General features: G+C 51.1%; 2 protein-coding genes across 2 annotated transcripts in view; one reads left to right on the top strand and one right to left on the bottom strand.

Annotated features, from left to right (window-relative positions):
• The window catches only part of NECAB2 (N-terminal EF-hand calcium binding protein 2), a 59,172-nt gene extending 36,923 nt beyond the window's left edge, over positions 1-22,249 (top strand). The window contains exons 4-13 of the mRNA XM_050713287.1: positions 7,466-7,491; positions 9,409-9,506; positions 19,351-19,487; positions 20,455-20,573; positions 20,696-20,775; positions 21,271-21,327; positions 21,459-21,571; positions 21,768-21,845; positions 21,979-22,070; positions 22,221-22,249. Coding sequence (XP_050569244.1) covers positions 7,466-7,491; positions 9,409-9,506; positions 19,351-19,487; positions 20,455-20,573; positions 20,696-20,775; positions 21,271-21,327; positions 21,459-21,571; positions 21,768-21,845; positions 21,979-22,070; positions 22,221-22,249 — 829 coding nt within the window. The remainder of the gene's footprint in view (positions 1-7,465; positions 7,492-9,408; positions 9,507-19,350; positions 19,488-20,454; positions 20,574-20,695; positions 20,776-21,270; positions 21,328-21,458; positions 21,572-21,767; positions 21,846-21,978; positions 22,071-22,220) is intronic.
• Positions 22,250-22,956: 707 nt separating this feature from the next.
• SLC38A8 (solute carrier family 38 member 8) lies at positions 22,957-26,763 on the bottom strand. Its single transcript, XM_035543621.1, has 10 exons — positions 26,587-26,763; positions 25,877-26,075; positions 25,595-25,739; positions 25,344-25,448; positions 25,069-25,126; positions 24,799-24,913; positions 24,514-24,661; positions 24,224-24,423; positions 24,077-24,128; positions 22,957-23,053 (listed from the first exon to the last, which is right to left on the bottom strand). Exons 1-10 carry the CDS (start codon positions 26,761-26,763, stop codon positions 22,957-22,959), a joined length of 1,296 nt encoding a protein of 431 aa, XP_035399514.1.
• Positions 26,764-27,702: the final 939 nt, after the last annotated feature.

Raw genomic sequence — 27,702 nt, 5'->3', positions numbered from 1 at the left:
TTGGAGTGCACAAGGTAAAGCTGTGCTTGTGTTTCAGCTGATGGACAACCAGGGCAGAAAGGGAGCTTGGCATCACGACAGGGACAATCCTCATGTGAACGTGAGGTTCCTGACGCATCCTTCCAGCACACACCCCTGGCCCAGACCTGGACAAACCCCAGTTGATAATCCTGCAGCCGGCATTGCTTCTGCTCCAGGAATTATTTTCCTCTGGTGGAAAGGGTCTGTTGTTACCACTTTGTTATGGATGCCACAGTCCCCTCCCTTGCTCCCTGAGATGCTTTGCCTTCCCAAAACCTACATCAGGTCTGGTGTCCACTCAATAGAGTCTGTTGTGGGCGGGGAGGGGTTAGCAGCAGTGCTCTGCTGCTGCTGCTGGTTTTCTCCAGTCCTCTCAAATCTGAACAGAAAGTACTTCTTGGTCAAGGAACAATGATGATTATGATTGAGTGTTTTTTCCTGTTTTTTTCTTTCTTCTTCCCTCCCTAATCTTGACTGTTTGCATTGCAAACCTGATTCAGTGTGGCGGTGGCTTCATCTGGGAGCTGAAGCCCACATTACGGAGATGGATGTGCCCATTGGAATCAATGTAATTTCTGAATTTTGAATGTTCTCAATTAGCTCTCTGGGAAACAAACTACGGATCATGTAATCAGCTGAGATTTTTATTAACCTATTCAAGAGACAGTTCTAGTCCCTTCTGAAAGGGACTGAATGATTGCATGAAAATTATATGTCTGGCTCTAATTTCTGGCTCTCAGGAGCACGGACACTTCATGAGGGTTGTGGAAAATGTTTTCTGAGCCCCAGGTCGTTCTTCTCTATGACTACATCTTGCTTAGGCTACGCGATGCTGCACTTTTCCTTGAAGCAAAGAAACATTTGGTGCCAAAGCTGGTGCTCAGCAGCAGTGCTGGTGGAGCTACAAAGCATCTCGGTCTGTCGCCGTGGCTCTCTGGTGTTATCTTTTCATTTATTGCTCCATGAGCACACATCTCAGATCGGCTCCAAGCTCCAGCAAAGAAAAAGTACTCTTAGAAAAAAAAAACGTCCCTGGGAAGGTCGTCAGGAGGAAGGGCAAAGCTGGAAAAAAAACTACAGAAGCTCATGTAAGCAAACATCTGAGGAGTTGTTCCCAGATGCTGTCCCCTGGTGCTTCCCTGTCAGCCTTTGTGCGGGATCCCTGAGGCAGGGGGGAGCTGGGCGCAGTGGGAGCAATGTGGCTGCAAAGGGTGAGGGCTGGGGAGGGTTTCTCTGAGCCAGCACCATGAGGATTGTCATAGCCCAGGGCTTCCCAGCTGGAGCTGGGTCTTGGCTTCTTATTTTTTATATTGTGCAGGGCTGCTCTGCATCGGGTGTTTTCTTTCCTAGGGAACAGAACGCCGCCTGGATCTTGCATTAAAAACACAAATGACGGAGATACCTAATTCCAACCAGCTGCTTGTGTCTGAGTCACGGAAGCATTCAAAGAGATTGTAGCTTTTTGGTGTAAGCTCCAGCCTCACAAACATATCCATGTGCTTTTTCTGAATGAGTAAATGTGCCCAGGGCACCGTGATCAAGCAGTGAAGGCGCCAGCTGCTGCTGGGTGGGCAGCGCAAGCTGTCTGTCCTGAGGCTGAGTTAGGGGAGAGGGGTTTCAGATCACTGAAATGCAGTAGGAGAACATATGAGAAATAAAGCTATGGGTAAAAAGCAGGCAGAAGAGAGGAGGGATTTTTGTTTTACTGTTCCTCTGCTAGCTCCCTGCCAGCAGTGTATCACTGACCCTGCACCCTGAAGCTTTGAGTCCTTCCCCTCCTTTTTGGTGGGGACCAAGATGTGCACGAAGCCTACCAGGAGAGGGAAGATGATTTCATTGTACCTCATGCTCTCAGTGCCTTAGCATCTGCTTCTGGCAATTAGCACATCACTCGGCTTTGCTCACAGCAATTAGTTTTTCTGGTCTCTGGTGCAGCCCAGGATTACAGGGCGGCCAAATCCATCCTGAGCTGCTGTAAAGCAGAACCTTCCTCCAGCGTGGACAGTGAGCTGGGTGCAAGAGAGAGAGAGTTGAAAGATTCAGGACAATTGTGTTTTATTATGAGCACAAGGCTGGAGACAGCCCAGCCAAGGAGAAGGTAGGGTGTTGGTGATGGATTGCTCAGGTGGCTGGCATTAAGTTAATTACTTAACGAGACTTATATGTTACTCACCCAAATAAAACAAATCAGGTGAGCCCAGGCTTACGTATCAATCAGAAACAGGCAAAGTGTTATAAGTTCCTTCATCCAAAATAAGCCGTTTCTGAGTGATTAATACCACTGGCGGTTTATGAAAAAAAAAAAAAAAAAGAAGAAGAAGAAGAAAGAGAGAAACCCTCTTTCCCCCAAAAGGGAAGGGTATTTCATTGCTTTTCTTTCAATGGCTTGGTTGGAAAATTGAGCTAAAAGAAAAAATGAGAAGATAAAGCATAAATAAGTAACCTGCTGTCACGGTGGGCACCGAAGGGCAGCGCTGGCTTTGTGGGTGCCCTCGGGTTCCCTGCAGCGGTGCGTGGTGGGGCGGTGATGGGGATGGTGAGACCTTTCCTTCCCTTTCCTTCCTGGTGCTTTTTGAGAGGTGAAGGGCTCGGTTTACAAGCAGGCTGAGATGCAGGACACAGACTGAAGCTCTCCGTGGCACTGGGGTGCCAAAACGAAGGAATCCAATGTCTCAATGAGACATTTGGGAACTGTCACAAAATTCACACTGTGGTCCAGAAGCAGAGCTGGAGGGAATACCCCAGAGGCTCATGGGTCCCTGCTTCACATCTGCCCTGTCCAGGCTCCTGTGCCCAGCGCTCTGCCAAAAAAAATGGAGAATAATCAGTGACTTAATCGATTGGAAGTGCCATCCCCACTAGAAGGTACTTGTAGGCTGTGATTAAACCTGCCTCCTCTTAGCTTTGATCTACTGGTGGGCAGAGTGATATTTTCAAGATCAAGTCATCCACCCAAAAAAAAAAAAAAAGTTGAGGGTTTAGATGCAATTTATTAGGGATTTGGCACACACTGAGACTTGGAAAGGTTTAGTACTGTACTAAATGTCTGTTTTATTTAAGGTGATGACTGTGCTCAGGAACCAACTGTTGGATCAGGCTCAGTAAATCAGCGTGCGGTATTGATCTGTTTTTTCAGGCTATCAATTGCACGGTAAGCAGGCATTTTATTGTGTTGCCTTCCTCTTGCGCAGAGGTTTTATGAGCTCTTTGAGAGATTTGCTTTTGCAAGTGGGTGGTTAGAGGTTCTGGCCACCTGTGGCAAAGCGGAGACAGAAGTTGCCGGTTATTTTAAAGAGATCATGAAAAGACCTTGCGAAGGAACTATTAAAGCCCCGAGATGAGCAGCACTCTGTGGTTTCGTACAGGATGGTCTCTGCTTGGGCTTCACAGACTTTGGGGGGTTCAGATTCATGATTGGCACTTTCCAGAACATCCCACCTTTTGGCTAAAATCTTGATGTTCATTTATAGAAACAACAGGGAGGGAAGAGCAAAGCCTTAGAGCCCAGCTCGTCAGCAGCACCCAGCCCCTGTCTCTGGAGCTGTGCATCCAAGTACGGCTGGCAGCCTGACGTGCCATATTGCACTTGCTGATGAATGAACAAACAAATGTCTGTTGCTCCGCAGGTGCCAGCTTGTTGCCCCTGCCTTTTTTTGAAAGTGACATTTATTTCTCTTTCAACCAGTGAGAGCTCGAAAGCATGCTTTCCGACAGCATCCATAACATTTGTTTCATTTGCATCCATGCTTCGGTCTCTTTTCTTGATGCCCTTGATAATTGGAGCTGGGTGTTTTGTTCTGTCAGATAATTCACAGCTGAACCAGCCTGGAAATGCACCAGCAGGTGGGAGTCCTTAAAATGACATGGCCATGGACAGGGAATGGGGCCCGTGGTCTGCATGGACCCCAGGAAGGCACCAGCAATCGTTGCAGAAGACTTTTCCCTTTCCAGAACCCAGGAAAACCCACAACACGCCCAACCGTGATGGTTTTGAACTTCAGAGAGCCTCTTTAACAAGTTTAATAGCCTCTTCGCTTCATTTTTACAAGGTTTATTACTGCTACAAGCGAAATGTAATTGCATGGCAGGTCATTGTCTGCAGAAGACATCTTCCCATCACATCCGCAATTACTGCTGGTGGCGAGTGCTATGGCAACTGTCTCCAGGCGCTGTGCTGCGAGGTGGGACACCTGCACATGGCTCTAGTGGGCTTTCTGGGCCAGGTCCAGGCTTTTTAGACCTGTTGCTCTCCAAAGAGTGCTGCCTAACTGTGGATTCAGCATCACCAAGAGTCCATTACTGGTTTGTATTCAATGCTAACCATCCCCCTATTTTTCCCCCTCTTTTTCTTCCTCTCTCTTCTTTCCCATCAAAGCTGGAATAGTCTTCATAACACACAAATTGTAATGCTCTGAGGCATTAACACTGCCCCAAACTGAACTCACCACCAGATGCTGGTGAGCAGCTCTGCTTGTACAGCCTCTCCCCTGGGCTGCCCAGTGGCCCTAGGCCAGGTGGCACTTTGCTGTGTGTCTGTCCCCAACAGCAACACCCGTGGGCAGGAGGAGAAGTGCTGGTGGGCTGATCTTCTCTGTCGTGCCAGAAGGTCCCCTCCAGGAGCATCTTTATTGGTACTGAAACAGGGTACATGCAATGTTTTCAGCCGGATTTTGGCAGCAAGAGCCATCTTTGCTCGGCATGGGAGGTTTTCAGCATGACTTAGGTTGTTTAAGGTGAGTGGACAGGTGAAGGGGGTGCTTTAACAGGTCTCGGGAAGGATTTAGCAGAGTTCTCCAGAAGTGTCAGATGATGGGCTTGGAAAGTTGCTTGGAATTGAAGTTATTTAGCTCCTGGCTGGCACCCAGGATTTGGTATTTCTGTTGCTCCGCCTGGAATAATTTCTATTTCTTTGGGATTTGTGTAAAAACGTTTCTTTGCATTCAGAAACTCGTGGCCAAGGGTGGCCATCTGCAACCTCCTAGGACACATCTGGATGTACCTTTTCCAATTCTGAGGTGTTGAGACAACTCAGTGATGCTGGGACTAGGAGGTGTATCATCGGATATAGCAATACTTTCCTGCTGCACATGTTGTTCTTTGGTCTCTCCTAAATGAGAATCAGATTTGCAGGTGGTGAACACGAGAGGATAATTTGTTTCCACACTCATTTGAAGCCTTGCAGCACACCCAAAGCTGTGAATTGAAGATGGAAATAAAAGCAGGCCGTGATTTCATAAAATCTCCATTTTCAGTACCGGTGAAGCAGCTAAGCCATGTGGCTGCTGATGCAACCCTTTCATCTGCCCAAGTAAAAGGGTTTTTATCTTCAGCAGAAGATGCTCAGGTGTTGAGAGGAGTCTGAGCAGCCTATCCCTGTGGCTATTTGCATGAGAAATGTGCTGGGAAGATGAGACTTTGTTGATGTATTTGCAACTTATGAATTCCCATTCTGCTTCTGATTGTGCTGCCCATTCAGGGAGACTGGCACATCTTTCTGCTGGCTGAGCTGAAACTGAGGAAGGGAGGAGTATCACAGTTTAGGGACTTTTCATTTTCTTTGAAATAGCAGCAGGGAAAACTGTCTCCTTACTGCCAGTACATTCATCTGGTCAAATTATCACAGCACATTTAAGTGGAGGCGTGTGGGGAGCAATAAACACTCCCTTTTGTGGCCAAATTAATTTTTGGCTTGGATTTTTTTCAGGAGATGCTTGAGGCTGGCAGCTGAGCTCTCAGGTTTGCCTCCTATTTCTATTGGAGAAATTAGGTCCCATGGACACGGAGCTTCTCCCAGGTACAGGTCTGCTTTGGAAACAGACCTCAAAGGGTGGACATCCCCCTGAGCTTGGGGGTGCAAGGCTGTTCCGCTCCTTGCTGAAGTTTCTCTGGTTGGAAAATGGAGGAAAAAGCCTGAAACCAGACTTAGGTTTTCCTGATTTTCTGTTTCAATGAAAGAAAGACTTTTGTTTTGGAAAGGAACCAGATAGAGGTGGCCTACAGTGTGGGGGAAAAGCTGTGTGACACAGAAGTTTTTAATGATTTCATTTGAAGCTCTACTCGAATGTTATTATATTTGGCTTAGTCAGTTGGGTTATGGCTTCAGTAAGTTCTTTAATTAGTCATACTATCGATGTCAGAAGGCTTAAAATTCAAAACAGATTCCCAGCCAAGTGTTCTGGTAGCTGAGAAAGATTATTTTTTTTTTCTTCTGTAAAGAGAGAGAACAACTTGTTGTGGTTTTTATCTTTTTAGCTTGTTGGGGTTTCACCAGGCTTCAAACCCAGATCCTGAGTATTTGCATCCTAAAACATCCTTGTGGCATAGCTGGGGGACTTTTAGTTACTGAAGCATTAAACTACAGGAGCACCTTGTAAATCTGCAGAGCTGTGCAGGGCTCATGTTGGTGATAAATCCCCTGAAACAGCAACCAGGATGGGGCTGTGATGGTCCTGGTGTGTGCGCTCCTAGGGGATGGAAACGCCCTGGGAAATGCCATGGGCCATGCTCAAGCACCCATTGATTTCTCCTTCATTGAAGCATTACCATATTTTTAAAATCTGCAGTAATTTCTTTAATTAGGCTTATTCTTAATGCAAGATTGCTTAAAATTAAAAGCAGATTCTTGGCCAACTTAACATTCAAGCACAATTAAGTTAAATAATATAATGGCAGGAGGCAAGGAAGTAAAAGGCCATTTTTGGAAGCAGGAGATAATTATTGCAATGCAAAACAGCGGGGGATGGAATAATAGATATTTTTTTCACAGTAACATGCTCCAGTTTGGGACATGTGGCTTGCTGGGGGAGAGTCTGAGCCCACGGAGGGTGGGAAGAGCCCAGACACATCACTCCAGGAGGATTTCGGGAGGCTGCGGCTAACGAAAGCAGGATTTAGAGCATCTCTTTCCATAATCCACTTATGTTGACAGGTCAGAGCAGGGATGAGTTAGAGCTAGCTTCCCAGGATGTAAATGGATTGATAAAATATAATTCTATTACGAGATCGTTCCAGGCACCTCTGCAGCCTGAGTGGCATAAATAATTGTGTGGGAATCGGAGGCGCAAATAGATTGCAGCTAATCTTTATTTCCCAAGGAGGCTGTCTGTTGAGATGTCATTAGGTGAGCTAAATGCTCCGATATTAACTAACTGCCCTGGATGGGAGCTGGGCACGGCCCCACCGCTGCTCTGTAGGGGCAGGATCAGGAGAATTGACGATTTAGAAAAGTAAAACTGGCAATTTTTCTTTCCAAGCACATGTGACTGCGGGACCAGTCTGCTACCGGTGGCTTTAGTTTAGCAGACTGGGGCCAGGCTACGTTGATCCATTTCTATGCTCAACCCGAAAGAAATCCTGAGTGCATCCCTCATCTGTCCTGTACCTTAAATTCTTCTCTCTCTCTTTTTTCCTGCTTCCTTCCCTGCCTCATCCTCCCGTCTTCCAGCAACGTGGACACCAAGGAACTGTGTGGTGAGTACAGCCCTTCACGTGGGCACGGTGTTTTGGAAGGATGCTTGAAAACTCTTAAAAAGCAGCATTAACTCCTGTCTCAGTGGGATAAACAGCTTCTTAGTCTGGACCAGAAGTTTAAAAAATAAATATGTTTTTGTGTGAGAGTTGCAAATAATGGAGAAATTGGGACTCAGCACTGCTTCTGCCACCTCCCTTATTCAGCAGGAAAGTTGGGAATGCTTCCCTTCGCTTTCTTGCAGCGCGAATGGGGTCAGAGCTGAGCACAGCACCTGGATCGCACTCAATAACAAGATAGGTTTCATTTCTGGCAATGTCACGACTTCCAGCTCCACTCTAAACTTCAATAAACCAGAGTCCCTTTGTAGCAGCAATAAGGTGTTTATCTTTAGGCAAACCTCTGCGTTTCACAGCAGGCTGCCAAATGCATAGAGCATCTCTGGTGCACCTCCCATGGCTCGCAAATTAAAGACTGAAAAGAAAACCTGTAATAACATTTTGTCCCACACCTCTATTGGAAGGGGGTCGTTTCCCACAGGGATTGCTCAGGGGCCATTGCCTGCCATTTCTGATTCACTTGCTATTCTTCTAAGAATTATTTTAAGTATAAAACCTACTTTTGGCGACAATGGAAGCTGTGGGCTCTCTCTTGGATTTGTTTGTGAGTCGTGTAGCTCCTTACCCCAACAGAGCTCCTTGGTCACAGGGCAGCTTGCAGAACTGAACGTGCCTAGTAAACACAAGTGGAGTTACCAAATTGTACATGACACCCTCCAATTTAAATAAAATACACTGATATTGGGTGCAACAAGTTGACCAGAAACCTGAACTGGGATTTGGGAAGGGGAGAAGCACCTTGGCTCCTGGTGGGCTTTGCTGGGGAGAGGTGGGCTGAGGAACTAGGGTCCCCTCGCTGCCCACAGATGGGTAGGAGCCATGAGCAACAAGGTGGAAGAAGGAAAGATCTGACCTCAGATGTTTGTGCCAATAAATAAAGCTAAAGCTGTATAATTGCATATTGGAAGGTTGAAAAAGTCGACACCCTTCTCCTCCCACAGTGGTGGTGGTCTCAAGAGCTGCGCCCTGCCAACAGAACCTCATTTCTCCCAAAATGTATGGGCCCAGCTTTTTATTTCAGGACTTTTGGAAAGGGTTTTCCTCTGCCTCTAAGATCTATTTATTTTTTTTCCCCAAGTAAACTACTAATAAGAGGAACAACAAAAATAAACACACTGCAGTGAGAATGAGCTGTTTGGCTTGTAGAGGAACAGCAAACAGCTGCTGTCAGTCAAGTTGTGACATTCCTGTCTCTGCCAAAATCTCCTTCCCCTTGGATATGTTCTAGGGCTGTAAATAGCTATAGGCACTGCTAATTAAGCCAAGAGAACCTAATTAGTGGGATCATTTTCTGCAGTTTATTTCTTGTTGCCTTCAGGAGAGATGTCACCTCAGTCTGAGTCTTCAGTCTGGGTGCCAAGGAGCAGCTCTGGTGGCTTCTAAGGAACAGCTTTTAGCAGTACTTGTGTCAATCACACCAGAAGTGGTTAACTCAGCAGCCACGCTGCCAGCTTATTGCACACCCCGCTGCTGTGCTTCACTGCTCACTATTTCTATCACAGATGTTGGGTTTTGGCACCCTAGCTTGCCCACAAAACCACGCCAGGGCTAAAATGCGTGGTGGAGCCACTGCCTGCATGGGGACACACCGTGCAGCCTGTGGTTGTGCGCTAAGATACACACAGGTGGGGATGTAGGGGAAGACGTAAGGCTAGAGGCTGAGCTGTGGTGAATCTGGCTGATATTTAGCCTGAAATCAGTCTTTGATTTCCCCTTCCATCAATAAAGACTGCCATGCCACACAGCCCTGAAGTGTTGTTATATCAGCCATTCTCATCATGTCCCTCTTCATTTCCCCAGACTATTTTGCTGATCATATGGGAGACTATGAAGATGTCTTGGCCTCACTGGAGACCCTGAACCTCTCCATCCTGAAGGCGATGGACTACACCAAGCGGGTGAGTCCTAACTCTGCCTCGTGCCCCATGGGCTCAGAGCAGTCAGTGCAAATATTACGCTAACAGAGCATATAAATCCAGATGTCTTCAGCCTGTTCAACAGTCTCCTTGTGCTGTTGCATTTCCATGGTAAGTAGATCATTGCAGAAACATGATGACGGTAGAAATTTTGCATTAACTGTGGGAAAAGTCCTGAGAGTCTTGGCCAGATTGTGAAAGCAAGGTGCAAAGTGCATGTGCAGCAGATGGTGGCAGAGAGCTGTTGTGGCAGAGCTCTGGAGGATCTCAGCACCCTTCCTAAGCCTGGAAAATGGTCTTGGCTATGTCAGGGATTATAAAGCTGCCATTAAGTAGAGCTTCTGGGTTAGGAGGCATCCTGAGTTCCAGAAATAAGGTTGTTCAGATACTCATATACAAATGCATGTAATGTTCATGTATATTCATATGTGAATAACTTCGATTAGAAACTAGAAGGCTGTATGTTTGAAGGACCAGGGGTTAAAGAAAAAGAGCTGCTTGTATATGCAAGCACAAAACCAGAGACAAAATGACGTGTACACTCTGATCACCATGGCTTCATAAAAAAAGCCACCAAATACCTTAATGATACTGTAAGTAATGGACTACTAGAAAACAGCACACACCAAGAAGCATATTGAAGTTTGTTTATCTGAGCTGCTGTGCCAAATAAACATCCCCACTGAGAAGTGAACCATTCATTTGGTGTCTTACCCTGAGGAGAAACGTATTTATGGAGCCCCCATTCCTTTGAAACAATTTTCCTGTGCTTTCCCTATCATTTAATAACAAAACTGGGATGTATCGGTGATATTTTTCTGCCTCAGAATCATTAGTTCTTCCCCTCCTTCCACTCCCAAGCATATTTGCATCATTCATTAGTGCCACCACCAGAGACAAGCAGCCTTCCTCTTCACTGATGAGTGGAAATTCAGCGCACTGAGAATTGAGCCAAGTGACGAGGACTTTTCTTTTTCCAAGCACCATTCAGTGCTTCCAGATTCAATTCCAGGCTTCCTCCAAGCAATCCAGATTGAAATCTCCCTTCCATTTATCTTTGAAGATCAGGGAAAAACTCAGATTGCTCCACTTTAAAGATGTGGTAATGATAAGAAGTTTTAGGAGTTAATAACCAGAGGGGAGAAAAATTTGCTGTTTCTCATTTGGAGTAAAGAATCTGATTTCCTTGCTTTATTGAAATCCATCCATTTGAATATTTGGGGGGGGGGGCAGAATAGGAAAGGAAGATCCGTATTTCATTTGTTAATGTCTTCCTATAATAAACTGAAGGCAAAAGTTTTTGACCAAGCACTGATCTGTCCGAAATATTTGTGATTTTTTATCAGACATCATGAGAAAATTAAAAAAAAAAAGAGAGTACAGCTTTAACAGCTTCCCCGCCCCCCCCCCCCTTTTTTTTTTCCTAATTAAGTTGCTAACTCTGCTCACGCATCATTTATATTCATTATTAGCAAATTTTCTGGCAGTTGGATCTGATACACTATTTTGAATACATGTTAACATGCTAATAGAAATGTCAGTAATTCATGATGCTTTCCACCATTGCTTTTGAATGAGTTTAATATATATGACTAATTCTTCCCAGCCTTTTCCAACAGGAGGATGTCTCATTCCCTCTTTATAAATTAGGATCTGAGCATAAGTGTATCAATTTGCTTAAGAAATCTGTAGCAGAACCTTATTCATAATCCCAGTCCACTGCCTTCATAAGATTCATCCTTCTCCCTCCTTGACTCAGTAACTTGTGGCAGGATTCATCTGCCTTAATTCGTGGTGTTTGGAGGTTATCTGTCTAAACCTGAGCTGGTCATCCCCGTCATGGTCTTGTAGATTGGGAGAGAGAAATGGGGAGGTCTCTGACCCACCTGAGGCTAGCGTGAAGCCTCCTTGGAGGTGTTTTCCTCCTGTGGCTCTGAAGGATGCTACTCTCAGATGCAGTCATCTCACTTCTCAATTTCTAAAGCCAGGGGAGAGGAGTGCTGACCCCGCACCTCCTCATCACCTTTAGTTAATCAAGCCATGAGCTCTGCTGTTCCTCACCGCCCAGCAGGCTTTTGGCAAGGAAGCAAATGGAGCGAGAACCCTTCAGAAAAAGGAGCTGGCAAATACGGATTTCACTGAGAGGATCAGCCCCTGCTGTGCTTTTGTGAACAAAGTGGTACAAAGTTTATCGATTAATTATTTAGAAAACAGGTGCTTTGTTCGAAGAAAGAACTGAAGAAAAATAAAAATAAAAGGAAAATAAAAGGAAAACAAGCTCTTTTAGGTGGTAGTGAAACTCACCTTCAGTATTCAGATCAGATAGACTTCCAGGCAGCATCACTGCATCCTGACAACTTTAATTACATACATCACCTTAATTCTGGAGGCTTATTTATAGAAACATTCGAGACTGTAGGGACTTTTTAACAGCCCCCACCTCCCTCTAAAGCCCTTTAGTTGCAAACTTCTCAGGGTAACTCTTTCACAAGCGTGCAGCCTGACCCCTACAAGCAGCAGACGCCTGCTGGAGCTGTGCCCAAGAGGTGCTTGTGTGCGGGTGGTGACTGCATGCAGCTCAGCGTGCAGGTTTGTTCCTGTAGATACGTGGTTTCTCGGCTCTTAGAGCCTGAAGACCGGCAAATTCCAGCTGTAAATCCCCGCCATGCTGTCAGGCAGTCTCCAGGTTGGTGCTGTAGAGGGATGGAGCTGGTACAACATCCTCCTGCTCCTCCAAATGAAAATAAACATTTCTTCAGCTGAAGAAAATGACTGGTCTTTTGGGAATGGTCCTTATTCCCTCCCTCTCTCTCCCTGTTTAAAAAAAAAAAGTACTTTGCAAATGATAAATGAAACCTGGCTGCCTTTTGTGTTGCCTTTCTGACAAGAGGTGCCTTGTGCTCTCCGGAGGGGCCGGATAACCGTGGCATTTGATTGCTGTTTGTATTTCTCACCTTAAAAGACAACTGATTATTTCTTGTTCATAAAAAGAAAAAGCAGCAATTATCTCATGCTGGAGGAGCTCATAAAGTATCAGCAGTAATTAGATTCGGTGGTGGAAGGTCTCGTATGGCAAAACAAAATCTGTCATCGTAATTATTTTCCAATACAGCACTGCCCGTGCTGCCTTCAAATGACTGTGCGAAATACAGTTAAATTGGAAAGAAGGGAAATGAACTTTCTGTGTCTAAAAAAAGCCGGTGGCAGGATATGTTCTCATATAACCCCCGGTGAACGTTTCATCGTGCAGTCGGTAAATAGGAAAACCAGTGCGACCGGGGAGGAGGTGGTTTGGTGTGGGATGAGGCACAGGACTGGAGCTGGGGTGATTTAATGCACCGGGGGCTGGAAATATGGCCAAGCATTGATATGTCACACACTTCTCTTCTCAGGGTGGCACGTGTTTTGTGGACAGGCGTTGTACCCAAATGAGCTGCAAACACCTTTTCCCACAAGAATCCCTATTTAGATGGGAGAATTTGTGAATCATGAAGGGAAAACTGAAGCTGCTCTGAGCATGCTGGCTGCAGTACCAGCTGACAATGCTCCAGCAGCTATAGGGACCTCAGGTATATATGTATGTGAGGGTGAAGAGGTTTCCATACATTATTTATGAGTTAAATTATTGCACCCTTCTTGCCTCTGCCTTAGGACGTGTCAGCACAGCACCCATCCCGTGCCAAACCCTGCTGCCTTTCTGCTGGATATTTCCACCTTTGAAGGTCACGGTGGTGTTTCCCCACTTCTTTTGGGCAGCTTTTCCTTGGACAGGTCTTTATGCTGTGTGTTGGATGCAGTCAATAAGTTCAGGAGCAGTGCTCAAAGAGATGTGCTCATCAACCTAGGTGGTCCAGAGGAACGATGCCTTCCAGGCTCGCTCCTCTCTACCTCCGCGTGGTATTTGCTGCCCTGGTGTCCCTCCCACAGCAATTTCTCACCTCTGCTTTATCTAGCAGATAACATTCATCAACAGCAGATTGCAATGTTGACAGACTGGCCAACAGGACTTAGATTAAATTATATTAATTTATTCAAATGCAATGCATTCTGCGTCCAGCCCCAATTGCTGCGATTTATCGGTGTGGTATTTATTGTAATTCTGCAAGAAATGAGACTTTCCACTCTTCATTTTTCTTCATTTTCCTTGTTAAAGAAGTAGTAACGTTTGCCTGACTTCCACCAGTCTGTTGGCAGACAGAGGCTCTCCAGCAGTCTTCCACCTAGGACAGAGAAGTTTTTCTTACCTCCTCCTCTAAGACCCACCTCCAAAGCCAGCAGGCTCATAGCCCTAATTAATGCCTCCTTCTGCCCCACAAATTGAGTTCAATACCTAGAAAAGAAACAGTGCTCAGCAGCTGTCCTGGCTCACCCCTATCGCTTTCTGTAGCAGGTGGTAAAGGTGAGGGTAATGAGATAAACGGGTGGAAAGGAGGTGGAAAAGCCAAGCAGCTGCCCGCTGGGTAACACCGCTGAGTGGGGCTGTCACATGCTCTTTTTTTTTCAGTGATGACACTCCTTAAAACGATCCTTTCCCTCCCACCCTCATTTCTGAAGAGGTTTCACCCTATGTAGTTTCTCAGGGGGTGAACAAGATGGTTTCCCTGTTGCTGTATGTTAGCCAAATCCTGGGTTTAGGTTCTGTGTAAAACACAGCCCGGCAATGACATCTGATGAATGGTTTGGGCTGAAAAAAGCCCAAAGTCATCTGTCCACGTAAAACATTTTTAGTCAGAAATACTGAAAGATTTCAATATCAATTTTTATAGCAAGGCCAATAACTGATGTGGATTTCTGTAAAAGTCACACGACTGTATTTTTTCAGGAATAACCTAAAAAGTTTCATCGCCAGCCCCGTGGGGCTGAGCGTGACATCCAGCCAGGCAGCCAGGAGCACAGCAGGGAGGCACAGCCTGAGAAGGTCTCTCTTGGAGCTTATTTTTAGACAGAGATGTTTATTCACTGCTCTTCTGCCAGTCTGTCGCTGCAAAATTCATGTTCCCCCCCCCCTTGCTGTGAGAGGGAAGAGCAGCTTCCCTGGAGATCCTGCTCGCGGTGCTCTTCTCCAGCTCCTGCAGACCTCCTGTAGGGTCGGGTCTTCTCCTTTCCTCCCCTCCCAGCTCAAGGCTGTTGCTCCTGGCATTAAATGGAAGGGATTATGGAGCTGAGAGCAGCTTGGAAGGGAAAGGCAAGATGGCAGGAACGGGTTGGCACAGTCGGGCTGAGTCTTCAGCAGCTGGAGCCTGTCCGCCCCTCATCCCTCCATCTGCGGGGCCGTGCAAGTACATCCTGCTTGGAAAACAGAAGCTGCACTTTCCTCAGTGTTGTGGTTTAGCCCGGCTGGCAGCCAAACACCACACAGCCGTTCGCTCACCCTCCCCCCTCCCTCTCCGGGATGGGGGAGAGAAACCGGAAAGTGAAGCCTGTGAGTTGAGATAAAGACAGTTTATTAAGACAGGAAAAAAAAATAATAATAATAATAGTATTAATAATAATAATATGTACGAAATAAGTGATGCACAATGCAATTGCTCACCACCCGTTGACCGATGCCCAGCCTATCCCCGAGCAGCCGGCCCCCCACCCCGGCTAGCCACCCCTATATATTGTTCATCATGATGCCATATGGTATGGAATACCCCTTTGGCCAGTTTGGGTCAGCTGTCCTGGGTCTGTCCCCTCCCAGCTCCTGCTGCATCCCTAGCCTGCTCGCTAGCAGGACAGAGCGAGAAGCTGAAAAGTCCTTGGCTTGGTGTAAGCACTGCTCTACAACAATTAAAACATCAGCATGTTATCAGCGCTCTTCTCATCCTAATCCAAAATGTAGCACCCTGCCAGCTACTAGGAGGAAAATTAACTCCGTCCTAACTGAAACGAGGACACTCAGGAAAAAAAATATGAAATAAAGCCTATATTAATTGACTGTCTTGTGGGTAGCAAATAATGCTAACTAGGGACTTGTGTGAAGACAAACACTAATTATAGTCTATAGTCAAGGTGTTCAGGAGTGGGAGGCCACATTTTGCTTTCTGAGTCTGTTCCTTCCCTACCAAGTGGACAGGGCATAAAAAAATGCCAGTTTTCCATACCCCATGGACTGAGGGGGACATGCTGCATGCAGGAAGATTTTCCAGCATGAGAAAGAAGTCCTGCAATAATTTGCCTGGGAAGGGCACTGCAGGACTTGGGGACCAGATAAAGCAAATGTGGGTCAGGAAGGGCCGACCCCGAGCTGTCCTCATGGGGGTCCTGCCTCCATCTGGGGGTCCCCTGCCCTCCCAGACTGCTGTGGTGGCCCCGAAATGCAGCTGAGGAGAGAAACTTGTGCAGTTTGAAAGCAGTCCCAAGCAACATTTGATGGGATTTATAGAGGAGGAATGTATAATGAAAGATTTTTAAAATCCATGTGGTGCCTTAGTTCTTCTTTTTATCCGAACAGGTGCCTCATTTGTGTTTTTTTTTTTTTCGAGCCATTTCAGGAAGGCTGAGGGTCTTTCATATGGTAATGCTCTCATTTATCAAATATTTAAGTGCCTGTTCTCCTCAGGTTTCGGCTGCTGATTGCGTGCCAGGCAATCAGTCGTGGGCCTCTGCTTCTGGAGGGATTTCAGAGTGTGGAGCGGGGAAGGAGCAAGGGGAAGGTCTGGGTGCTATTCTAATTATAAGGAAATATCTCTCGGAAGAAAACAGGCAGTTATGAGCAAGGGATTTGAATCAGCCCCTCCGAGGCAACACATGCCTGAGCCGTAAAGTGTTGAGGGGGTGGAAGTGGGCACTGCCAGGGCTGCGGGTGGCCCGTCCTCATTTATATCCCACGTCCTGTAGTCCTAATGAGCTGAATAGTGACCTTTAAAAATGCCAGCAGAGAAGCTCCGAGATGCTGATCAGCACTGAAAAATCTCCTTTTTCAGTCATTTGGTACTCACAGGAGCGCAGTGACGAGAGCCTGCTTTTAGGCACCAGCACCTGTCACAGCCTCGGTTTCCACAGGCAAAGCATGGCAAAGTGTTTTCTTTAACCTGAATATTAAGCTCCTGAGGAAATGTGCTTTAATGGTGAATCTCAGGAGACACCGAAACCTGTGGCACACCCATCAACACATGAAGCAGAGCTCCCAGAAGTCTTTTGCCTCTTAAATTCACTCCTCTAATACAAACACAGATTTTTTTTTGGTTAATTATTGTGATCAAACCAGGCTTGCTAGTGAAATGCTCTGTGGCAGGGTAGCAGCTGCGGTGTCAAAGTCTTTCTAGCATTGAACTAATGAACTAGCTGGATGAAAAAGGGAAGCCTTTTGAGATACACCCCTCCAAGGTCTGCTGTCACAGAGCGACTTCAATGAGCAGCAATTATTATATTATCCCCATAAATATTTTAACTTCTCAAGCAAAACAAGGAGGAAATATCTCTTTGGGGTGGAATTAATAAGACCAAACCTCATTAAATCTCCCTAGGACAGGCTGACAAATGTTTTAATAAGAGCATGGGAAGGATTCCTCTGGAGCTGGTCCTCTTAATGACTTGTTTTTGCAACACCAAAGGAGACATTTGCTACAGCAGGGCCTGGGGGATTGCTGAAAAGCATCTGAGCACACACGTTTCTGATGCTGCTCCTGAGTGCAAATGTCACGGGCTGGCTGGCAAACAGCCACACTTAGTTAAATGGGGAGAAAAAAAATAATTTATTTTCATTGCAGAGCTATTGGGCTCGGACCCATCTGATGCTCCTGCTTGCAGGTGTGGTGACCTTAAAAAAAATAGAAAAAAAAAAGAAAAAGAAAAAAAAAGAAGAAAAAAGCACTGAGCTGTTATCTGAAGGGATGGATTGATTTTTGGGGAGGAAACGAGGATGGTGGTGAGGGAATTTGTGCAGATTTGTGCACATGACCATGTGCGAGCTCTCATCAGGACCTTCCAGGTCTGCTTTCTGAGCCCTTTACTCCTTGTATCAAGGCAGGCTGGAAGCAGGCAATACTGCACCAGCTGAAGGAGGGCTGATGTTCAGTTATTTAGGCTGTTTTTTTTACAGGCAGTAACTGGAGCTTTGTAATTATATATCAGGTTTTCAAAAACACAGTTGGAGAAAGTAATCTTGAAGTGACTTTCAGTGCACGGGGATTTTAATAGCTCTGCAATCAGCCGTTTACATCAGCATCAAGCATCACATTTTTCAAGCTCTGTGGTTTTAACCTGATGGCTTGCCTGTATCCAGGGGCTGCCTGAAAGTGGTCAAAATAAAAAAATAATATAAAAATAAGTTGGGACCCTGAGCTGGAGCCTGCTAGCTCTCATGGCCAGCCTCACAAAAGCCCCTTTGGTTCTTGCTTGTGCCTGTGCCATGGGGAGCAGCAGCATCACATAGCATCACATAGAATTATAGGAGAGGAGCGAGAGGCTTTTTGGGTTGAACACTGCCACAAGCGAAACCTATGCAGCAAGACGATTTATGTCCCAATAAGAACTGAGCATTACTTTTGTACTTCTACACTGAACAATAAAGTTCACCTGATGTCCCAGGGCAGAGAACAAAAATGCATGCATAGCCTGCCTCTTCATAAATACACTTTATTTTCCAAAAGGAGCAGGCTCGTGTGCCTGGGCTGATCAGAAATTGTGTGTAGACATTGGTAGGAGGCAGGTGATGGAGTCCTGGAGAGCAGCAGCGAATGGGGGGCAAACAGTAGCACGTGACCCCGTTCATTTCATCGATTCCCTCCCAACCTCATCTAACATGCTGGATAATGCTGCAGTGGGGCTCATTGCTGCTCCCCTGATGCCCTGGCACCAGCAATCAGAGCAGGGGTGGGAGCCAGGGCTTAATCAAAACCTGTCTGTAATTACAGCTGAGCCTGTTCCAGCACCTGATTAACGTATTTATGCCTCAGTTTTGTGCAGGCTCCGGTGCACGGGGCCCTAGGGAGGCAAGCAGCGAGGGGGAAGCGCTGAAGAAATGGGTTCAGATCCCAAATGCAATTATACGCCTTTGCCAAGGAGCTTTATCGGTGTAATACCCGCTCCTTAGCAAGAGTGCAACCAGCGGGAGATCATCCAGATAGTCAGGCATATTTGGGAATGCAGACGTGTTCCCTCACCCAAAATGTTCAGTGAATGTGCTCACACCACATCCTTGCTGGTCCCAAACCAGACCAAGTTGGTGTTGGACTGTTGGACAAGGTGGTGTTGAACTGGTGTTACCAGCTGGGCTGGGGTAAGCCCAGTTGGACTGGTGTGGGACTGGTTAGGGTGGTGTTGGACTGGTTTTGCTCTGGTTGGAGTGGTGTCAGTCTGGTTGTGTTGGTGTTGCTCTGTTTGTGCTGGTATTGGTCTGATTGGACTGGTGTTGGACTGGTGTTGGTCTGGTTGGTCTGGTGTTGGACTGATTGGATTGGAGTTGATCTGGTTGTGCTGGTGTGGGTCTGGTTGTGCCAGTGCTGGTCTAGTTGTGCTGGTGGCTCATGGGAGGTGGAAGGAGCCAGACATGCCATGGGCAAAGGAGCAGCAAGGTTGTCCTGGGGAAGAGGGCCCGAGTGCTTTAAGCAGATCAGTTCTGCTGGTAAAGCATTATTTTTAATTATTTCCTCTCTCAAGAGTGGTTTGTATTACCTCAGGAGCTTCTACACACAAAAATACAGTAAAGTAACCTGCTCATTCAACCCGATGGGGACAAACCTCTTTGAAAACTTCTTTGAGGCTGACTGAGGTCAAACTCCGTTTGGAGTAGGGATGGAGTAAAGCTAACCTCGCTTTCCTCGCTTGGGTTAATTTATCAGCAATTACCATGGGACCCAGGGCCTGGCACTGGCTCTCACCACGCTGTCCCCACCCGCAGGTCTACGAGAGCGGCAGCAATGTGGACCAGTTCGTCACCCGCTTCCTGCTGAAGGAGACGGCCAACCAGACCCAGTCACTGCTCAGCTCGGTGGAGAGCGCCGTGGATGCCATCGATGAGCAGACCAACACCGCCAGGTCCTCAGAGCCTTCTTCCTTACCGTCTGCTTCAAGGCTGACCCCACTGTGAGGGGTGGAGGGGAAGGGGGATGCTATTGCATGGCTTGTGTGGATGTCATGTCCCCATCCCTGTCCCCATCCCCATCCCTGCATCCCAGCACTGCAGGGAGCCTGGGGAAGGTGGAGGAGTTGGCTTCAACATAGATGGCTTTGAGGTTTATTTTCTGAAGTGCAGTCAGAGCTACAGCACAGAGGGTCTCCGCAGCAATGCCCAAGCCTCAGCACAGCTGCGACAGTGTCAGTGTCACCCGTGTCCCCAGCGTGCTGGAACAAGGACAGGTTGCCATGGAAACCATTTCGGGACACTATCAGATGCTCGCGAAGCAAATCTGCCTCTGACCATATCTAAAACCACAAAGCCCCAGGTGCCTGCGTGACATCCCACCGGGTGGCCCCCACCCACATCATCAGCTCCTTTGCCCCATTTTGGAAGGCTCCCACCGGTCTGCGAGTGCATGGGGAGAATGGGGAAGGCAGGAGCTCGCTGGGAAAGCCAAGGAGGAAACAAGCCCAGCTTCAGGCAGAGCTCATGAAAGGCTTCCCTCTCTGTTACGTGCTGGTGTGTGGGCCCAGCTCACAATGAAGAGTATTGTGGCTGTTTTCTCATGGTGATAATAGAAAAAAGAACCCTACAAAAATATTATCTCATGCGTCAGCATGAATACAAAGAGGTGGCCTGAAAAGCAGAGAAGTAGAGGGCTGTAAAACACAGCGTCAGAGCTGATTCCTCATTAAATTGGGATTAAAAGGCAGCGACTGCCTGCCCCTGCCCAATTCCCACCTGCTGACGGGGGCTGCTCGCTGCCCACCGGGTCACTGCAGGGCCCACAGCACCTTCACTGTGAGGGGTGGCTCCTGCCCACCAAGGGCAAGAAAAGGGTGGGGAGAAGCAGCCCTTAGCACTGAGACACTCTGCTCTCTGCAGGCACTACCACGGCCAGGCTGGCCACGCGCTGGTGGAGCCCTGGTACGACAGCCCCGTGCCCAGCTACGTGCCCCCCGCCCGCGTGGTGCCCAGGGACTGCGGGAAAGGCAGCCAGACTGGTAAGCAGGGGGCCTGCCCCATCCTCTCCAGCAACCCAGAGCCACCCTGGCACGTTCCCAGCTCCCAGCCAGGCTCCCACGAGTGCCTCTCGTTGTTTTTTTTTTCCTCTGTGTCCCCACAGGTCCCTCTGACCCCAAGGAGGATGGGTTGGAGGGGCAGATCAGCAGGCTGGCCGCACTCATTGGCAGGCTGGAGGACAAGGTGAGGGGTTCTGCACACCTACACCAGTGCAGTGGTGGCAGTGAGGGATGCCGTGAGCCTTACTTAAGCAAGAAATAAACCTATGAAGAATGCAAAGCCTCTTGCAGAGGCAGCCTTACTCCGTCTAGGGACTAACAGAGAGACATCTAGGTGCTGGAGATGTTTCCAAAATCCTTGTGGTTTGCAAAGTGTTTGCAGGGCAGGAGGGGAGCAGGGTGGTGATGTACCAGGGAGGAAACACAGTGTGGGCAATTTGGGGCCAACATGGGGCTACCAAGACCATGGAGCCTGGCACCAAAGCCTCACCAAGATCGCCATCGTTCCACATCTCCCTGGATGCCGGCTTTCACTCCGGGTGTCTCCGATGCCACCAGCACCAGGCTGGGGCTGCCCCAAGCTTCTGATGCCCTCAGGGCAGGTGGTGGCTCGGTCCCCAGATTCAGAGGGACATGGCTCCCCAGCCTCCCTTTCCTATCTCCCTTCCTTTTTTTCCAGACCCTCTGGTTCGACCTGCACCAGCGGCTGTCAGACAGTGAGAGCACGGCATGCACGGTGAGCGTGTGGCCGTGCTGGCCCTCACCATCATCCCCAGGGTGTCCCTGCATGGGAATGCGGGGGGGGGGGGGGGGGTGGGGGGTGGTCACCATGTGTCGGGTCTCACATGCCCTCTGCCCCCTCTCCAGTACCTCCTCCTGGTGCGGGATGAGATGACGGTGTCGCACAAGCACCTGGGCGAGTTCTGCAGCTCCCTGAAGCAGTATCTGAAGAGCGTGGCTGGGGAGAGGGACTGCTTCCAGTGGGTGCCCCATGGGGGATATTTGGGGGCAGGGCTGCGGGAGGGGGGGTCACCAGGAGGCTTGGGTGCCAGGAGCTGGGCTGCTGGGGCCACCCCACAGAGGACAAGGGCTGGGGGTGCCCTATCGGGATCTAGGGGGTGCCCCCAGTGCAGCCCCCCAAGGGGCTCACCCCCCTCTCCCCACCACCACCACCAGTGTCACCGCGGTCAAGCTGCCCGACGGGGTCACCTTCATCGTCTACGAATTCTGGGAGACTGAGGAGGACTGGAAGAGGTAGGATGGGGTGGGGAGGTGATGTTTTTGGCAATGGGTGGGAAATCTGGCTGAGGGTGTGCGGGATGGCTGGCAGGGAGGGGGCCAGGGTCAGGAGGGTGATTTGAGGCTGCCACCCCCCACCCGGCTGCAGGCACCTGCAGAGTGCCACCTGCAAGGGCTTCCAGCACGTCAAGGTGGACACCCTGAGCCAGCCTGAGGCCGTCTCCAGTGTGGCCGTGCCAGGTATGACATGGGCACCCCCCCCCGGGGGTGCCCCCTTGGGACAGCCAGCACCCGTCACGGGGCTGGGTTGTCCGTCAGGGTGGGGTGGGGACAGCGGGGGGGGGGGGGGATGGGGAGGGGGGGGTGACATCGAGTGACATTCCCCTGCAGCTGCCTGGTGCACCCTGAGCCGAGAGTGACAGCGCCGAGGGCCTGGCCATGCCCCCCCATCCTGACAGCCCCGGGAGGGTGGGAGGTGTGAGTGTCACCTGCCTGTGCTGAAGGAACCCGCTGTGACCCGCCCCCCCCCCCAAAAAAACAAACAAACAAACAAAAAAACCTCCCCAAAACCCCCCAGCATCTCACCCTGCGTACCCCATCCCTGGGGGCACCTCCAAGGGGGTGGGGGCATGATGAGGATGGGGTGGGTATGCGGGTGCTGACACCCCCCCCCCAAAAAAAAATGGATGTTGGGGTCCCTGCAGGGCCCTGATGGGTTCTACAGGGGAGGGAGCAGGGCTGTGGGGTGGCAGGGATGGAAATCGCGGGGGGGGGGGGGGGGGGCGGTTCCTTCACCCTTCGGGGTGGCAGAGGGTGCCTTGCAGGCTTGGGGGGTGGCTGTGTCATGCCCCCCCTTCCCCAAACCCTGGGGTCTGTACGTCCATGTGTGCCTGTCTGTCTGTCTGTGCACACCCTGCCCGATCCCATGGCCTGCCGGGGAGGGGGGGGGGGGTTGGAGGGCTGGGCGGGGGCGGGGTGGAGGTTGGGCTCACCAGGTCCCTTCCTCACCCAAGTGTTTATTAACAGTAGAGCAATGGAGACAATGGTACCGAATAAAACCATGATGGGAGCCAGCGGTTGTGTGGCCATGTCCGGGGTCGGTGTTCTTGGGGAGGGACACGGCCCCTCAATGCAGCAGCCCCATCACGGCCAGGGCAGCGCTCTGCCCGCACACGAAGGTGCCCCCCAGCACCGAGAGGATGCCCCAGGCAACGAGAGCGGCTCTGCGAGGACACGAGTTTGGGCGGGGGGGGACCCGGTGGGACACAGCCCTCGCCGTGGGGGGGAAGGGGGGGGCCGGGGGGAGGGGGGGGGTTCCTCTGTGGGGTGCCAGCCTCCTCCGTGCTGCTCCTGGGCATGGTCTGGGGGACCCCTTCCAGCCCCTGTGGCAATGACACAAGGTGCCCAGTAAAAAGCCTGGCAGCCACCCCCCACCCCTCATGGCATGTTGTACCCCCCCCCCCCCCCCCCCCACTGCCATCATCCCCCCTGCCCTGCCACTGGGGCACAGCCCCATGGCTGTTCCTGCTTACCCCAGAATCGGTGTCTCTCCCCCCCCCCACCCGACACCCCTTCCCCTCCTGCCACCCCCATCCCTCCTACCTATGGGACTGTCCCCCCCAATTCCCCATTACTCTATCCCATCCCCGTCTCCCCCCCAATGCCCCCTCGAGCCCCCCAGATGTGGCACTCACCCCCAAACCACGCTGCTCCTCCATTGCGGGGTCACCAGCATCTCCCCAAACCGTCCCAGACACCAGCCAGGCACAATGATGGGGACACACCGCCCCAGTGATGGACACCAAGCACCCAATGGCACCCAGTCCCCCCACCTCCAAACCCCAAGGCTCTAGGATCACAGCCCCACGGTCCCCTCCTTCCTTCCCTCACAGCCACCCCACCTGGGAAGGGTCCTGGTACTCAGGCACCTCCCCGGAGCCTGGGCACAACCCTGGGACATGGGACCTGGGCACATCCCTGGGAACTGGGACCTGGGCACATCCCTGAGATAGGGGACCTGGACACATCCCTGGGACATCCCTGATACCGAGCACATCCCTGGGACATGGTACCTAAGCAGAGCCCCGATACCTGTTTGCATCACTCCTCACTCCCCCATCCACATCCACCCCCTCATGCCACAGCATCCCATTCTTTGCAGCCCCCCACCATGCCCCAAAATCCCCCTCCACCTCACAGGGCTCCCCACGCATCCCCCTGGGGACCTGGTGCCCTCACACACTCACTTTTTGTGTGGCCCGATGCGTTGGCTCCCTGTCATGCACACCAGGCACAGCCCTGCCACCAGCGCGGATACTCAGCACCACCATGGGCACCAAACCCCAAGGAACAGGTCCAAAATTACCCCCCCCCCCCCCGCCTCATTCTCCTGCCTGGGAAGATGAAGATGAAGAATGCACTGATGCCGCCGATGAGCTCGATGACCTTGCCGATGTCGGGGACAAACAAGGCGATGGCGAGCGTGGCGGCCATCCACGAGATGGTCAGTGCCACCCGGCTCCGCCGCTCGGGACCGTCAGCCAGCGGGGCTACCCTGCGCTTGGGGTGTGCCCACAGGTCCCGCACCACCGACCTGCTGGCGGGGACAGTTCAGGGACGGGAGGGGAACCTGGATTTTGGGGGGAAGGAACAGGACAAGGACGCTGCTGTGGTGCCCCCTCACCTGCCCAGCAGCACCACGATGGGGTAGATGGTGACGATGGAGACACCGAAGAGCAGGCGGGCGACGATGACGACGGGGTCATTCCCCGGGTAGGACATCAGGACATCAGCTGCCACGGCCTCGCCGAAGGTGAGGTAGCCATACAGCCCTGCAGGTGGGGAGGTGAAAATGGGCTGTCCCCAGGGAGGGAACAGGGGATAGTGATGGGGAGGAGCCCCCCCCCCCCCCCCCCCCCCCCCCCAAAATTCCACAGGGAAAGGAGGGGACAGGAGGTTCCAGCATTACCCGTGAGGGAGTAGATGAGTAGGCAGATGAGCATGGAGAGCACGGAGACAGCGACCCAGTGGGAGAAGCTCTGGTTGCGCATGCTGCTGTAGATGGCCACGCAGGCCTCGTGGCACTGCAAGGGGGGGACAATGCTGGCCACCTGCCCTCCTCCTCCAGCCCAGGGCCCACGACTGTGGCCCCAGGGCCTCGTCTCCTGCCCGCAGCCACCTCGGGGCCCCTTCCCCTCAGCACCTCCAGGCAGGGCCAGCCATGGCATGGGGGACGTACCTGGAAGCCGAAGCAGATGGTGGGGATGACGCTGAACATGGAGGTCCAGGAGGAGGCCCTGCGACATTAGAAAGGGAAGGGGGGAGAGGAAGAGCAAAGGCCACGAGGCCCCCGGTGGCCAAGGGGACCTATGAAGCACAGATGCCACTGCAGGGATCTCCTGCCACATTATTTTTTTGGGCTGGAGGCTGCCAACCCCTCATCCTGGGCTGTCCCCACCTCACCCCCTGCACCTTGCCCCTGTGCCACTGCAGGGGACACAGCGCTGGCCTTACCTGGGGGGATGGGGAGGCTGGGGCGAGCTGAGGCTCCCTTCCTGCAGGTGGTACTTGAGGACGATGACCAGGGTGAGGTAGCAGGCAGACAGCGTGCCCAGGATGCTGCCAGGACATGGGGTGGGGCCGTGAGCAGGCGGACAGGGGATGGGGGTGGTGGGGTCTCATAGACCCCAAGGGGACACCGGTGGCCAGGACAAGCCTGGCTCCCACCACGGCTTGGGGCTGACACAGAGTGACCATGGGGGTACCTGGAGTACTTCTGGAAGCCGATCTCCCTGGGGACAGAGAGTGGGAAGATGACCAGGACACAGAGAGCTGGGAGAGTGAAGCGCTGGTCCGCGTACCAGGGGGGGCCCCCGCTCAGCGTGCCGTCAGGGTACAGGGAGTCACACACTACGTGTTGGGTGACAGACAGTCAGAGGTACCCCCCCCCCCCCCAAAAAAAAAAAAAAAAAGCACCCCACCGGCCAGGAGCATCATCTCCCTGGGGGGACCCACGTCCCCTCACCCTCCACACTGGGGACACTCACGTTTCTCCAGCTGGTCGCCCACCACCCTGAGGAGGGCCACGGAGATCATGAAGAGGTTGAGGAGGAAGCAGAGCTCACAGAGCTTTCCCGCTACTGGCCCGCACACCGCCCGCACGACCCCCTGGTAGGTGGGCTGGGCACTGAGCGCCGCCGCGTAGCCCAGCACCACCAGCCCGCTCACCAGGAACACCAGCGAGCCCTGCGGGGACAGGAGCAGGCCAGGTGCACCCTGTCCCCTCCACTGGGGGACACTGGCTCAGCCCACCAGGCCCTCTTTGTGGTGGCCCCAGGGAAAAGGAAGGGGGAGAAACACTTCTATGCAAGCCTTTGGGTTTAGACTTGGGTTTGGGGGGCATGCAGGACAGCAGCAGCCAAAACCAGTCTTTAGGTTGAGCTAAAAGTCAGCTTAAAGTCTAAAGGATGTTAAAGGCAATTTTTGCAGCCTTTGTCCTGGCTGGTTTTAGCATCGGTCAGGACACGGGCTCTGCATGTCTTGCACTGGGAAGGATCCTGGAGCCCCGGTGCCAAATGCTGCACGAAAGGTAAAGCCCCTGCACCCCCCGCCCCCAATTCAACCACAGCCTCAGCTCCCTTTTGGGAAACTGCTGCCAAAACCGGAGCAGAGCCAGGGGATGCCTGGGGGTGCTCTGCCACCACTTCAACCTCCCCATCCCCATCCCTGCCCCTTGGGCACCCTGTTCCCCCCTTACCAGCTCCACCAGGATGGCAGGCACAGCCCCCCCAGCCTTGCTGAATGCCCAGGGGAAGCTGAGCAGCCCGGCGCCCAGTGCCGACTTGAGCATGATGAAGACAGCACCGGCGGAGGAGAGTCCGGCACTGCCTGCACTTGGTGGTCCCAGCAGTGGCCGCCCCTCACCCCCCTCCATCTCCCGGTGGCCCGGCAGGAGACTGGGCTGGGGCTGTGGTGAGGGAGCACGTCCCCCTCTGGCGGTCCCCACCCCCATGGGAGGTACCATGGGAGCCCCCTGAGCCCACCCAAGGGCTGAATGGGCATCACCCCGAAGCTGGGGACCTGGGGGCAAGAGGCCCATCCCCTGTGGGGAGGGGGGAACACGCCGTGGCTCCACACAAATGATCCCCTGGGACCGGCTCATGTCAGCATCCGTGGGCTCAACGCACGGGGCCCCCGGCCCCAGCTGACAGCCCCTAATGCATTTTTGATTTCCCAAATATGTGCCCTTCTGATCTCGGTAAGGCAGATAAAGAGACTTTAATCAGCTGCTCGGAGGAATTAGGGATGGCTAATTGTGCCTGCCACCTCCATTACATCTCTGCTGCCTGCGGGGCTTATAACCATTTAAAAGGGCCCTCCCAGGCCTTCATTAGCTGCACACCAAAGGCTTCGGGAATAATTGGCCTCTATGATTTAGAAATTGGCCACTGGGCTGTAAAATACCAGCCACTGGGAAAGGCTCTTAATTCGGAATGGTGCTTTGATACAAGTTGACTCTGGTTTCAAGGCTGCACTGGGGCTGTAATCTCTCATTAGCGCTGACGAGAGGAGTGAGACTCCTCATTAGCACTGGCCAGAGCAGAGGCACCAAAGCTTTCTAGGCTCCCTCCAAGAGGAGAGCTGCAAATCAAAGGCCATGTTACGGCGCTTCCCTGTGGGCTTTGGGTGTTCCTCGCTGGCATTTCTCCCATTTACTGAGGTGTTCAGCCCCCAGGCTGCAAGTCCCTGTGGGCTAGCTGCTTTACCCACTGCTGAGCCCTATAGCTCATCCCCTCCCCCTTTTTTGATGGAAGAAGGGCTGTTGATATATTTTCTGCAGTTACCTTTGTTTGAAGACAGTCAAAGGTACAAA

The sequence above is a fragment of the Cygnus atratus genome, chromosome 12 (assembly GCF_013377495.2).
Source record: "Cygnus atratus isolate AKBS03 ecotype Queensland, Australia chromosome 12, CAtr_DNAZoo_HiC_assembly, whole genome shotgun sequence".
Lineage (NCBI taxonomy): Eukaryota > Metazoa > Chordata > Aves > Anseriformes > Anatidae > Cygnus > Cygnus atratus.
This window is presented reverse-complemented; position numbering and strand designations above follow the sequence as displayed.

Coding starts and splice junctions, on each gene's coding strand:
- SLC38A8 (XM_035543621.1), bottom strand. CDS start 26,763: ATGGAGGGGGGTGAGGGGCGGCCACTGCTGGGACCACCAAGTGCAGGC. Junction 25,449..25,594: donor GGCTTCCAGAAGTACTCCAG/GTACCCCCATGG, acceptor ATGTCCTGGCAG/CATCCTGGGCACGCTGTCTG. Junction 24,914..25,068: donor CCATCTGCTTCGGCTTCCAG/GTACGTCCCCCA, acceptor CCCCCCTTGCAG/TGCCACGAGGCCTGCGTGGC.